Below are 15307 nucleotides of genomic sequence, written 5' to 3' on the forward strand. Positions count from 1 at the left end.
TACGTGTGTGTAAGTGGAGAAAACCCTGTTTAGTTTTGGTCTCTCTTACTCTTTAAGAAGGTCGATCGAGAATTGGCATTAAGTGACGAGTGTAGTACGTTTTTCCTCACCTCACATAATAGTGAGAAGATATTACACATTGAATATCAAATTGATTTATGTTAGGTTTTCGGAACAATAACATAAATGTAACAGTGGTGCATTATATTTTTTTGTTTCTGACCTCGTACACCATTTAGTGATTTTTTTAGTGCCTACCAATCTACACCACTGATTCTCTACGAAATGATCTTTTAAACATAATTTACTTGTTAGACTCAGGGTGTTCAAATAAAAACAGATATATTTTTGAAGAGTCTCGACCAAAGCCGATAAATGCCATTACAACAACCTTAGCTACCAAACACAGGGGGTTGAAAATTAAGAATTCTGCATGGTATTTTTCTTTACCCTATACAGCATTCTGGAGAAGAAATATTTCAAGGTTCGTCGATGATTTTAGAGGAAACGGACTTTCAGAGCCTTTTTTGTTCAGGGAAATTGGCCAAGGAATTTCCGAAGTGGGTGCGTTTAAAAATACTATTTTTCGACTACTTTTAAGAACAGTTTATACTAAGTGTGATTGAAAATACTACGATGACTAAAAGATCGTTATCTAGGCAGTATGTGCAAACTTAAGCAAACTTCGTGCTTTAATGCGATATTTCTACGAGAACAATTATACCTTTTTGTTTGGCTTTTGCGCGACGATAACAAACTGACATAGATAATGATTGTTTACACCAATGAATTGTTTTTAATTTAAAGAAAAGTTTTATTTAATAAACTTAAGCTTAGTTTCACGAATGTTTTCCAAATCAGTGAACCCGTTGGTGGAGCTAAATCTCAGACATCATAGTCTGCAAACCCGATAAATCGAACCTATTGAAATTAGAAACAATGAAGTTCATTCCCCTTATCATAATTTATTGGTTATTTAAAACTTTGCCCAAGTATAATTATATAAAGACAATGCCTTATTGTTATTCCGTAAGAAAATACGTGCTTTTATCATTTGTAGTCAGGGATGAATATAAATGGCTAATGGAGACGAATGGCGGAGCGAACTGAAGAAGCGATAATAAAGAATAACTTTTTTTTTAGCATTATTTATACCTGACTTTAAAAACTTACTGGAGTATGGCTTTTAGGTTTTTGGCTAACCTGAACTAACCTTTTTTTTAAATAGAATATTAAATAGTCTGTTACCAAACATGTGAACTAGCTGAAAACGGTATGGGGTACTCACATAGTGTTGGGTTTGTATGTTCATCTACGATCACAGACCGACTAAACTCGTTCCCTCTCTTCACCCTGATGAACCCTCCCGGAACCGCGTAAACATTACTTCGGGAGACGGGTGAAAAAAGATCATGCGGTTTTCTTGATTTTCCTACAAATTTTTTCTTATATATTCCTAGTTTTCTTTGCTTTTCATTACCCCCTCTAGCATTTTCGTTATCGATATCCGAGATTTTTCATCCTTTACTAAAAACTCCGCGATATTGATCTTTGCCTGTTACACTTTATAGAGTTCCTGTTAAACTTAATATTTGAAGATATTAAAATATAAGTCATAGAGTGTTCCAAATCCGATGTGCTATCATTGATATCTCTTAAACGGTAAGAGTTACAGGCTCGGTTAAATTTTAAAAATGTAATAAATTTAATATTCTTTCAAGCACTGACAACAATATTGCCAAATGATTTTCAGTTTCCAAGTTATTATGGAAAAACTAAAATTTGTCCAAATATAATTTTCTAAATAAATTAAAAATTAAAGGTTTTTCAGTTAAAAGTTTGATACAAAAATTTTATGTTTTTTTATGTCTGTAAACCAGTAAATTTTTAAATTTTAAATACTGCTTAGTTTTTGAGATAATAACAACAATTTGAGTTTTTTAAATTCAGATTTGTACGTTTCATGGCAAATTTTTAAAAGTCCTAGGTACTCCTGTATAATAATATACCACGTAATAGATTTTTTTACATTTTAGTTAAAAAAAAAGATATCTTCATTTTTTTTTCAATAAATTAAGCTGGTCTTAAAGCTATAAATAAAAAATGCACCTATTATGTTGCTCAAAAAAGTTATGTATCATGATCATAATCTTGAGATCTCCAGGTTTCAAAAAAACTGGAAAAATCGGTACATTTCGATAAATTTTTAAACACCCAAAATCTCACTGGGATATTCCTAAAACCCTCATTTTTAAACATGAAAAATTCTGAGCAATTCAAAATGTTCAAGTCTTACTTTGTAACCTAAATGCGAATACAAGAGAATCTCAAAAATGCAAAAATATAACGGAAACATACAAGTCACGTTAGGCGTGAAGGCACGTCACTGAAGACGTAAATTTGGAGTTAAAAATCTAACAAAAATCAAATTCTGCAGCTTTAATTTCAATTCTAAGTCTGAAAACAGGTGCCTTGCAAAAAACAGGAAAAAATTTAACGTTAAAATTATACCAAATGTGTCTCAAAAAAAGAGAAAAAGTTCACAAAAATTTTAAAATGTTGCATTTTTCTATAGAGCGGTGCTAAATGTGCTTCACATATTTTTAATAATGTATGGCAGTCTTTCATGGAGGTTTCAAGAGCGTTCCAAAGGTACCAATACCAAGGGCGCACGACGGTATTGTTACGTTAATAGTGAAATAGATTAAATTATTTAACTCGTGATTTAATTTATTTTTTTATTAATTTTTTTATATTTTTAATTTATAACATTTTTTTTTTAATTGGAGAATACGTTCATTCACTCAATCAATTTGTGCCAACCGTGCCATAAAATAGGGTCAAACAGGAACTAGTGATTTACTTAGCTCGTGCTTTGTTGTGAAAGTAAAATTGAAAATTCAAGTCGGAAAATACGAACAAAAAATACTAGAGATAAACGATAAATTTTGCAACTGCAACACTGTTTTTCAACTTCATGAAATTTTGTTTTCGCTCATAGCTAATCATTCATAAAAAATTGTAAGAATCCGCCACCACAAAAGGTGTTCTAGATATTATTTTCTCAACATCAAAAACCGCATATACAAAATGAAAAAAAAAATTATAAAAATAAAATCCATGCAGCAGGTACGTACTATTCCAGTCACATCAAAATCATTTAATAACTGATTGTTGTATGATGTCTTGCACCGGTGCTAAATCCCAACTCGAACCGCTTTTTACAACCCAACCACATTTTTATACGAACCTTTGCTTGGGTTCAAGATGCTTGTCCGAATAACGGCCCAACACAAATTCCTTCTCTCCTGCAGTGAATTCCGAATTAGCGATCGAAGTCAACGGTACCACACTTCTTCGGGTCAACAGGAGCCAAAGTCAATAATGCAATAACTCTCGACACGTTCCATTAACTGCGTTGCAGTACCATTTAATGGTGACTGACGAATATATGAGGAATATCCTCCGGTCGCGTCAAAACTTTCTTATCTATTATTCATAAACCATCAGGATGGGAGACTATGTCAGAATAGAGTAGTACCAAACTCATGTGCATGTGTGTTTTGTTTAAACCGGTGCGATCTATGCCGGGAAAATACGCGCGTGCGCTTCTTTCCGTGCACTAACAGGACGGTACTCCTGCTCTGATCACGATTTGCTGCGAACTGACTACTTAACTGCGGTACTGCCGAAGACGTTTCGAAATTTCACGGTCTGTCCTTTGACTTTGGAGAGGATTATAATGGGTGATGGCGACGATTCTAGGGTGGGTCCATTGACAATGGAATTTAATTTGAACCATAGGTTATTTTTGGTTTTGTGAGCAGTGGCGCACTTCAGAAAAAAATACAGCTGATTCTGGAGTTCCGAAAACCAATAGGAATCTCAAAAGCTTTAAATTTTTTAGTAGTAAAACATTCAAGAATCACGCTCCTAAACCGTAATTCTCTTTGAAAACTTCCATAGCACAGTTAGTTAATTTCGTATGAGTCACATCCTTACGGGTGATTTTCCATATAGTCACAAAACCGTAGATAGAAGGTCATGATCGACAGGAACTGTATTACAAGGTCACTTTCATTCTATCTAAGTATTTCTCATTTCCTATTTTTTTGTTTGTATGTTTCAAAAAGGTGATTAAAGGGGAAGATTTTAGACACCTCTTATATATGCACAAAAAATTCTTACCCTAAAATTAAGAAAAAAGTTCAAACAACTATGCATTTGAATGCAAATGCTTCGTCACGCGATAGAGGGAATTCACAATTCAGGTTAAAATATTTTTTGATTATCAATAGGGGCTAAAGATAATTTATGTAGTGACGAATACCTATGTGTTTTCACTGAATAAAAGAAGAGGTTCACTGGAAGAGCCTGCCCGATCTGCCGATCTCATCCTTGTTGATTTATTTTGGAAGGGGCCATTATTTGAAAAGTGACACCCAACAATTCAAAGGAGGATCTTCGGCAACGTTATTAGAGAGTCCAGTTCTATTGTAAGCAAGTGTTTCTAACAATTTTTCCTCAGAATGAAGCTTGATAAATTAATATTTGAGCTTAAGACTCTCCTAAAAGGACATTGTATTTATTATCTCTAACCTATCTTAATTCTAGCAAATCTTCATGCTTCTATTATACCTGTTTCATTTATTAAGGACGCCATATCATCCACCATGATTTTAGATGAATATTAGAGTTTCAAAATTTGGAAATACGCACGAAACGATTAATTGGGGATATAAATATTATTGTAGCTCAGAGACCTTACAACCTACGAACTTCTGTGTGGAAAATTCGAAAAGAGCACTTCAAAACCATCAATAAGAGACATTAAATATGGCAACTGGACTTCACCTGCTCCGATTATTGAGTTTCGAAATTTGGAAATACGCACGAAACGACTACTTGGGGATATAAATGTTGTTGTAGCTCAGAGAAATTGCACCCTACGAACTTCTGCGTGAAAAATTCTAAAAGTGCACCTCGAGGCCATCAATAAGACACATTAAATATGGCAACTGGACTTCATCTGCCCCGATTATTGAGTTTCGAAATTTGGAAATACGCACAAAACAACTAATTGGGGATATAAATGTCATTGTAACTCAGAGACTTTACAACCTACGAATTTCTGCGTGCAAAAATTCGTAGGTTGTAATAGTATGGGTAGTAATGGGACTATTGTAGCTAAAAAATTCGTTGGGTGCAAGTTCTCTGAGCTACAACAACGTTTATATCCCCAATTAGTCGTTTCGTGGTATTTCTAAATTTCGAAACTCCATAATCAGAGCGATGAAGTCTAATTGCCATATTTAATACCTCAAATTGATAGTATCGAGGTGTTCTTCAAATTTTCCACGCAGAAATTCGTAGGTTGTAAGATCTCTGAGCTACAATAACATTTATATCCCCAATAAATCGTTCGTGCGTATTTCCAAAAAAAAAAACGCATTTTTTGTCTACATCAATAATTTCACTTTTACATAGCGTCCAATCCTCCAGATGAAGGAAATTTTGAACAAAAAACTGTAACTGAACCAATTTTTCCCAATTCGGACGATTCCCACAATCCGGTCAGGCTACGACTTCAAACTTCTCAGAAAAACGTGAATTTTACCGTCCTGAACGCCAAATGTACTGGAATCCTTCCAATTCGGCTATGTTTGCCTTTAATTGTCTACATCAGTAATTTCACTTTTACAAAGCGCCCAATCCTCCAGATGAAGGAAATTTTGAACAAAAATCTGTAACTGATTCTTGCACAAATGGTTGTGTAGTGTAAACAGTAACAATTTTGTTGACAAATTACAAGGACTTGCAATCAAGAACTTGCGCAAACAGAAACTTGCATCATGTAAACGCGGCTTAACTGGCGAACTCGCCAGCAAGTGTGATTGAAGAGAAGAAGTGATTGTTTACACGTGCAAAATATGGAATATTTTCGTATCGGTGTGAGTCGTCATGGGCGCAAGTGAATTTCAGAGCCTGCAGACTTTTTCGGTCCATGCATGTAAAGTTTTAACTTGCGCGCCAGTTACGCAATCTAAATTTACTGGCACGAAAAATAATACTGGCTCCACTATTAAATGCATAGTATAAACCTTCCATTAAACAATTATTGTAATTAGATGGTTAGAGCTTTTTTAACAAAAATAATATTTTATCTTAAATAATAACAACACAAACTATCTAAAAATGTTCAAAAGTTGTAGACAAAAAATTTATCCCAAATGGATTAAAGAATGAGATTCAAAGCAAATAAGCCATAAATTTGAAAAGTGATCCTTGGCGAATAACTCCAAAATAAAAATTGATTTCTCAATGTGTGTGCAACACCTTAATCGGAAATGGGGGCAACCTTTAGTTCGGAGGCACTAATTAATTCACTTTTATGTTTTTCAATTTTTAAACTATCTATTGGCAACGGATAACTCTCCCAAAGAAAGCCCAATACCCGCCATTTTCCGGCTGTAGAAGTAGTCCGGGATAGAAGTACTTTCCCCAATGGGAAAACTGGGATGTGCAGACTGGCACACCCTAGTGTGCAGTCTTAAGGCCTCTTCTTCAAAACTTTTGATACTAAAGCCCCATACTTGAAGTTTGTTCTGGTGTTGTTCCGCAAAATGCCTGTATCATTATTCTCTTGGGTGGATTTTAGAGTCAAAATGTTTAACTTTAGCCGCGACAAGGAAACTTTTTAGTTTTACGTGCTTATTCCTTTGAAATATTTTCCAATTTGTGGCTTTCTAAAAAATAACAATGATAATTAAATTAATTCAAAACAATCAAAATCACATTCATTTACAGGGTCGGTTTCCAAACTTGGTATTTTGCCCTCATATTGCTCTTTCAACAGCTGATAGTCTTTTTGAATAATGTTGAGTTGATTTTCTAAGTGTTTTCTGAGTCAATTCTGAGTCTTTTTTTTGGAATTCTAATTCTTTTTTAAGGCTGATGAGTTGTGACGCGTGTTTGAATTTAAAGATCTTCCAGTCTTTTTTGGCAGCTGATTTGGATATTTTTAGTTTGCAAGGGTTAAGCGAAAGTCGTCAACTAGTATTGGATCCATACTTATACTTTCTGAAGCACCTTCCTGAAAATACATAACATTATTTGTATGTAGTTACAATTCATGAAGAATTAAATGATTTACCATTATCGCAGAAGTATCGTCGATGACTGAATTGCTGATCTGCAAAAAACATTGGGTGTAATATTGGTTGCATATCAGTCAAACCAATAAGCTTCAATAATTATAGAATTCATAAATTTTACACCTAAAAATGATTTTGTATAGGTTTTTATATTCAAAAAATGTATCTCTTCTCTTTTTGAATGACCCGCCTAGAAAATTTAGATGTGCGAAATAATTTTTATTACAACATATTATAATGGATCTTGGAACTGCAAACTCAGAATCAACTTACGAAGTAATTTATTTCACTGTTAAATAATGCACCTCAATTAGGTTTAAAAAAACGATGAGCTCAGTTAATGTAAAGTACCATAGGCTACAGATACTTATGGACTTGCACTCATAAATCACCCTGTACTATTTCGTAGGAATCTAATGGCCATATTTCAACATGAGTTAAAATGTCTGGTTGGCTTTGAACTGTCCAAAATTATGTGTTTCAAATGGGTCAACCATCAGAGATCTGTTTTGTTCTAAGTGCCTTTTGTTTCGAACTGCCCATATATTGCAATTGGACAGGCTCGTGTTGACCTATATTGATATATGGTCTTTTCCTCTTAAGTTAGATAGTGGAAGACCCTTCGAAGGATTCCACTAAGCAACCACCCTTCCAATAATGATTACGATTTCTTCCTCTCTCACGAAACGACGAACAAACTCTATCCCCCATAAATTCCGGGGTTTTGTATTTTAGAGAAGTATAAAAATGTTGTAATTTTCCTTCGTGTAATTATTTCACACCGACACACTACAATACACTTAGATATGTAAACGTTCCCATCTTATGGTGAATAATTTTCCTTCGCCAAATTGTGCGGAATTTACAACTTTTGTTGGAAGTTCTTAGAAACTTTACTCATTCCAGCAACTATTTCCATATTTGTGGAGTGGCTCTTCAAAGGTAAACTTCGAAACGACTGTAGGTATAATTATTAAACTATCCATTTAAGTTCCTTCGAGATTACATTTACCAGCCCTTCGTTACAAATATTTGATACCTTGCAAATTGGAAACTACAGGAACAAATTTAGAATGTTTAATAATTTGTATTATAAAACCTTAATTCCCTTTCGTAAGTGTTATTCTCACAATAATAGAAGTTATTATAATATGGGGTGTTTCAGAACTTACAACCACTTATCAGACAGACTTCAACCCTACACTGCACTGTTACCTAAGAAGCCCATTTGTCAAATAAACTTCTAATAAAAGTCCTGTAGGTAACCAAACACGATGTACTAAATGTTAAATGTTTATTTTCTGTATACTAGGACAATTGTTTCTTCTAAAGTGAACCGTTTTGTAATGACAATTTCATTAATTTTAAATAAATTATTCTTTCCCCTTCGTATATTTTTCTCAAATGCACCACTTATCCATAATCCATAAGTGAATGATCCCTTGACTTGGAATCTAGCATGGTACAAATTATTTCCTACCAAATAATAAAAAACTACATACCTCTCTGTATAACCCTAAGGAGTTCTTTCATTGACGGGCAACCTGCACTTTCCAATAAGATATGTGATAAAATCCTTTTCCCTTCTTTCCACCTTGGAACTACGACTTTCCTTCCTTCTGCTGTGGTTCTCATCTTAAAAAGATGGGCAACTATAGTACCTATCTCTCCACCGAGAATATTCGCTATCTTTGATAATACACAAGAATTGTGAGATCCCACCGATCAATGTTGAAAGTCAAACTCCACAAGTTCAAATTGCTAGTCTCAAGTTAATCGAGCTTCGACAACTGATCTGATGTAGTAGTTTATAAAAACTGTGCTTTGCAATCAAAGATACAAAAGATAAGTTTTCTTTGCATTAGAAGAAACAGACATTTGTTACAAGTTGTTTGCATCTTCTATCTGTATTAGAATGAGTATTGGATATGGAGAATTATTGGAAAAATCTTTGGCAACCGGTTTCTTTTCTATCATACCTTCTAGTTCCTAAATCTTCTATCGGTGGTCTGACATCCCTTCCTTCTTACTTTTCAATTTTTTAAGGACACAATATTTTTTTATGTAATACTTAAAAATTTTAAATTTTATATCCAAACAATAAAAACAAATAAATTAAAAAATCCTGATGTATGTCACTATTGACGTAATGCACAGCACGGCCGTTTCTGCAAAATGGCGCCACAAGTACGCAAGAAAGAAATCGGTAAACCTGTTTGAGAAAGAAATCTGGAGTCTCTAAAAAGAAGAAATCTGTAATCTATACAAAAAAGAAATCTACAATGTCTATACAGAAACTTGTAAACACTTCCGAGAAAACACAACCCTGGTTTACAGATGGTGTCACGCGACGCACCAGAAAATTAACAATTAAAGTAGAGAGAAGATTGCGTTTATTTTGAAGATGTTTTTCGTGAATTAATATTGAATTTTTAACAGGAATTTCTTTTTGAAATAGGAAATATGTTATATGATTTAATGAAATAACGAAAACATCTGTACAATTGAAGAGTATAACTTCTAGTTAGTCTATTTTGTTTATTTTTTGCATTAAAATCTATTGTTTTTGACATCCAGCAATTGAACCTAATTTTTTCTGTTAAATCTTTTTTGGCACATAGACTAATGAGAAGTTACACTCTTCCATTGTAAGGATATTTCCTTTATTTCATTAAATCATATAACTTATTTATACTAAGTAAAAACCTTTCCTATTTCCAAAAGAAATTCCTGTTAAAAAATTTATACTAATTCCTCAAAAACATCTTCGAAACAAATGCAATCTTCTACTCTGCTTCCATTTTATCTTGAAGCAGAGAAGTGCACAGTGGGTCTTATGCTTTTACTGCTCGTATACGGGGTGTTCCTTAACGATGTGTGGATATTTTGAGGTGGGATTCTATCTGACAAAAAATAATGATAATTTGTTATATAAATTATGTTCCAAAAATGCTCCGTTACGAGAATACAAGGTTGCAAAGTTTCAGAAAAAAACGCATATTTTTATTGCAATTGATGCCCCTTTATAAACTGTCTTTACTTACCAAATTTTATTGAAATATCTCAAGCGGTTTTCGAAATATTCATTAATTTCCATTTTTTTTCTAAAACTTCGCAACCCTGTATTTTCGTAAGGGAGCGTTTTTGGAACATAACATTTTCGAAAATGTTCGAGTTGAGATGTCAATCTTCGACCACATTCAAAAATGATCTTGGGCATTGTCTAGAAGAGCCTAATGTGTTCTTCTTTTTTACTTTTTTTGATATTATTAGTTAATAATAAATATATTTTTACATCGTTAGTGAGCAAAAACTAATATCAAACCTATACCAAAGTCCTGTTTCCTAATTATTTATTTTCATTAATACTATGCACAAAAGAAGATGGTAAGTGTCTGAATATTTTAGGGAGTCATTGTATGTATACTTATGTTAAATATAAAATCGCCATCAATTTTAATATTTTCTCTAGGTGTGTTAAAGACTTAACAACTTGGAGGCCTGAATAATATAGATAATTTAATAAATACATTTTTTTTTCAACAATCGCCATCAGTAATGTGACGAGATCCTATAGTGAATAATTTTCCTTCACCAAATTGTCCGCAATTTACAACTTTTATTGGAAGAACGTTTTTCTTGATTCAAGCAACTATTTCCATAGAACCTTAAACTGTGGAACAACTTACGAAGTAATTTGTTTCACTGTTAAATACTTACTGCCCTCAAACGGACTTAAGCAAATGAAGAGCTCTCGTCAATCCGACAATATGACCAAGAGAATTCAAGAAAATTCTGAAGATTTTAAATACAAAAACTGAGGGATAACATCCATGGGGGTACTACAACTAAGGGCTATTATTAGTTACTTCATTGACTATCTCTTTAAAAGGCCACATTTGATTGACCGGCGAAATTGATTTCCCATAGGCATGTTACAGTCCTACCAATTTGAGCCACACTTTCTCACAAGGTGGTAAATAGAGAGTTCTTACAAGGAGAGATGCCCAAGTTTTGCCACATGGAGCCACATGTTTTCGAGAATAATAAACACAGAAATGGGGCCAAGCCCCCTCTAAGGCTAAAACCCGATTATGTACTTGGGCTTAGCATGTTGGTAAATTACACTTCCAAATAATGTGAAAACACACTTGTACCTCTGAATGAGTAAATATAATACAGGGTGTTTGGTTGATGTGGGACTTAATTTTAAGGGGTGATAATAGAGCCTATTTGTAACTTTTTTGACTAATAATGCATGTCGGAGTAACTTGAGAAGTATTTTCTATTTTTTTTTAAATTTGGTATATCGCTTTTTTTATGAACAGAGAAAAGAAAGATAGAAGAGACAGACAAACCAGTTCACTATTCCACGACCGCTCTTCTTCCCATCAATCTATTAACTGCCCATTCTTTGTCCCTGTTGTCTTAACTTTCCCAGTTCTGGTGAGTCTTTCAGAACCGTGGGAAAAGTACCTGCTAGTCCCTATTACAAAGGAACCAATAGTTTAGTGTCACCCAAATAATTAGCACACATAGCCACTTAAGCGCGCCGTGGCAATAGTGACCTCGTTCGACAGTGCTTTGTCTTCAGATGGCCCTGTCAGCCTGTCCGTCATCTTATTGTCTATCCTAATGTTACGTTTACAAATTTTAAAGACTAATAAATCTCCGACATGCATTATCCGAAAATTTGTAATCTTCGAGTTATTCACAATTCAGTAATATTTTGGTGAGACCAGACATAACCGTACAAACGTAGATTTTTTGAGAGTTTTCTCCCAATCTTTGAAATAAAATTATTTATATTCGTTTGTCAAGATCCTAACGCAGAATTAGCACCAACAGTTTTGAAAATACTTGTAGAAATAAAAATTCTACAGCAGTTCAAACTTTTAAAATCTTCGATTTTGATGCTCCCACGAAAATGGTCAGTAGGTTGGGGACAATGGCTGCAACCCATGGACTGATGTTGGCGGCACTAAATATGGGCATTAAATTGAAAACAACCGCGTTTATACCGCAAAACTGCTGATAAATAAACACCCCCAAGATTGCGATCAAAGGTTTTCTGTAACACTTCTTGGTAAATAAATCCCAAATTGAGGATCCCATTTGATGCTCGCGCAAATGCTTCTGCAGTTCAGTAAGCTCTTCAGAAACTTGATCTTCATCTCCTCGATAAAACATCAACGATTTTCTAGCTTTGCCGAATCGTTCTTCTGCTATCAGGTACAGAGGCGTCTCGGGGAGGAACAAGATGGATAATGCTGCAGCTCCACTTGTCAGAGCCAAAGCAATGGCCAGTCCTAACCACTCAGTAACGACTCCTATAACGTTGGTGTACAGAATGCCTAGAGTTAGCATGAGGCTGAATGAAGAGCCCAGGGTGCCTCTAAGAGATTCTTCAGTGATCTCTGCGATATACATGGGAGCCACCACACAGCTACTCCCTAAGGCCACTCTGGCAAACAATCGTGCGATTAGTAACACCAACAGATTTGTAGCGCAAGCTATTAAGATGTAATTGCTCAAATATAGAAGTCCAATGAGGAGAAGAGCGATTTTTCTGCCAAAAAGATCGGCGCATATTCCTGAGGGTATTGCAGCCAGGGTGGCTCCGAACATGAGAGTGGCTCCCACTGCTGCTTCTTCAAGAGTAGAGATCGTGAAGCTTGGTGAAGGTAGTGATTGATTGGGGATGGCGGTGTTGTTACCTAAAGGAGGTTGTAGGATGTGTTGCATTGCTGGGGAGGTCCAGGCTAGTACTGTACCTGCACAGAAGCCATTAAGTGACGCTGTAAAACGTCAAAATGGGATAAGTGTATGAAAATTCATTATTGGGAGGCCTTACCGGCAATTCCTCCAATGTACTGGTTTCTCCTTTGCTCGGGTTTTCTAATTTTTTCCTCCATCAGTACCATTCCAGGAGGCCTGCTGTGGGCGTTAACAATAATCGAAACTTTCTCACTCATTTTAAATTCAGCTCTAGTGCGATCTTTAAGAAACAAAGATGTTAATCTAAGCGAGTTCTAGCAATTTTATATTCAGAAATTTCTGGTGAATGAGATTAAGTTTAGTGTTCAAATGCTGTTAGTTTGGGCTAATTATGGGGTTACATACACATGTTTACGTGCCTGTTAGGAATAAGATTTCGCTCTGTAAAATCATTTAATGAGATTTATAGGATTTTTAGCAAATAAATAATACGCAAATATAATCTATTTCTTTAATGAGAGAAGAATAGGAGCAATTTAAATAAATTTTCAGAAAGTGATATTGATCAGTATCAATAAGACCACTACAAAATTTACTTAAATCGATTCAGATTACCAAAATAAGCTTTAACGGTTGGAAATAAATAATTTAATTGTAACACGCTCTTAAGCTACCAGATAATGGAGATTTGCTTGGAATCATAAAAATTAGGCGAAATTTTGCTAATTCAGCCAATTCTATCAATTTGAGCTTCAATTTCGGGAAATATAACAATTGCGATGCAAATATGACTTAAACAGGTAGAAAAGAGTGATATTGGTCTTTATCAATGATACATATTAATTAATGACCTTAACATAAATTACTGGGATGCTCACATAATGTATGTTAATAATGAACATGACACATAAAATTCTAAATTCCAAAAAAGCTTTCGATTTCTTTTTCGATGAATTTATTTTTGAAACAAGAAATATATTTGCTGGGTTCTTCTTTAGTTTCTTATCATTCTGCTCACGTAAGTAATATCAAGGGGTTTTGTCTGAAACTACTAATAATTTTATTTGTCTTATTTGTGGGAGGGCACAAATAAAATTACGATTTATTAAATTATTCATTCTTTTTATTAAGTATTCGCTAGCAATTTTAAATCGTACGGAGATTTTGTTGTAATAAAATTAATTTCTTGGGATTTGGTGTTTTTTGAAAACTGCGATTAAAAATAAAAATCCTAAATAATACATTTATCGCATAATATTTTAAACAGTGTCCATTCGCTTATTCCATCGAAATGAATAAAAATATTCGTTGTTTTTATGCAATTTTAAAGCTAACGTTTGAACGTTAAAAGGTCGTTGGTGGCTTTTTTTGTACCACTGTATGTCCTATCACTGAATGGAACAATAAAAATTTTCCATGTATTATTAAAATTTTTTTACATGTGGCGCCATCTGGGAACTTGGGTGCTAAGCACTCGCAAATGTCTTCTTTGTGTCAATTTTCTGTATATCGTGAATGGCAATAATGACATTTTTCAGTAATCGGACTGTGAGAGTTTTTCGTTTGTTTAATTATATTGAAATGTGGGAATTAACAAATTAAATTAAAAGCGTGCCTTTTAAATGAAAATGTGGAATTTAAAATTTAAAAGCAAAAAATAAAATTGGTGTCATCTTAGTCGATCGATAGAATATCTGTGGAATTAGGAACTAGGAGGTAAGAAGGAAAAGAAACCCATTGCCGAAGGAGTTTTCAATAATTCTCCATTTCCAATACCTATTCTAATACTTATAGACCATACAAACTATTAATAAATATCCTTTTTTTCTAATGCTATCAAAACTTATTTTTGGTACCGTTGTAAAGAAGTTTTTTCATAAAGATCATATTGTTTTGATTCAACTTGTACTTGTAATTTGAGGTTGTCTAGTGTGTGTTGCAAGATTGGTGAGATTCCAATACTCTTGTGTATAATTAATGATATCAAATATTACATTCTTCGTGGAATGGTACGTACTATAGCTGCCTGTCTTCTTTTTAGCACAAAAACTGCAGCCAAAAGATATGAAATTGTCGTTCCAATCAGAACGCGGCGAAAAAGATTCTATCAGCCTCGATAGTGGAGGCATTCCTGACGTTGATGTAAAAAGGTAAAAATTTGAATTTTTACAGTGCTAGACTTCAGTTAAAGTTATGCAACTGAAGAAACTTGTTATCGAATAAACAATTTATATATAAAATGAATTGAACCACTATTACAATACAGTATATCAATTTGAAAACGAACCTTTAGCGATTACAGAAAATACCTAAATATACCAAAACACGTCGATTTTATTTTCAAGGGGAATATTCTTTTAGGGTTCTTTAATAAATTGCATGCATCCACTAATGGAGTTTGAATTATACCCCACTTGAAAGGTGTTTTATTTACT

General features: G+C 34.0%; 2 protein-coding genes and 1 long non-coding RNA gene across 3 annotated transcripts in view; all 3 read right to left on the bottom strand.

Annotated features, from left to right (window-relative positions):
- The window catches only part of LOC136416816 (SH2 domain-containing protein 4A-like), a 41762-nt gene extending 38066 nt beyond the window's left edge, over nt 1–3696 (bottom strand). The window contains exon 1 of the mRNA XM_066402175.1: nt 3251–3696. The gene's annotated coding sequence lies outside the window, so the exon portion shown is untranslated. The remainder of the gene's footprint in view (nt 1–3250) is intronic.
- A 2518-nt stretch (nt 3697–6214) lies between these two features.
- Nucleotides 6215–9270, bottom strand: LOC136416939 (uncharacterized). Its single transcript, XR_010752746.1, has 5 exons — nt 9134–9270; nt 8657–8789; nt 7154–7192; nt 6806–7093; nt 6215–6746 (listed from the first exon to the last, which is right to left on the bottom strand). It is a non-coding gene; the product is annotated as an uncharacterized lncRNA (long non-coding RNA).
- A 2771-nt stretch (nt 9271–12041) lies between these two features.
- LOC136416924 (facilitated trehalose transporter Tret1-like) lies at nt 12042–13199 on the bottom strand. The gene is made up of 2 exons (XM_066402361.1): nt 13009–13199; nt 12042–12952 (listed from the first exon to the last, which is right to left on the bottom strand). The coding sequence occupies exons 1-2, from the start codon at nt 13127–13129 to the stop codon at nt 12042–12044; spliced, it is 1032 nt and encodes a 343-aa protein (XP_066258458.1). The 5' UTR covers nt 13130–13199.
- Between the last annotated feature and the right edge of the window lie 2108 nt (nt 13200–15307).

Source organism: Euwallacea similis, chromosome 25 (genome assembly GCF_039881205.1).
Source record: "Euwallacea similis isolate ESF13 chromosome 25, ESF131.1, whole genome shotgun sequence".
Taxonomy (NCBI): domain Eukaryota; kingdom Metazoa; phylum Arthropoda; class Insecta; order Coleoptera; family Curculionidae; genus Euwallacea; species Euwallacea similis.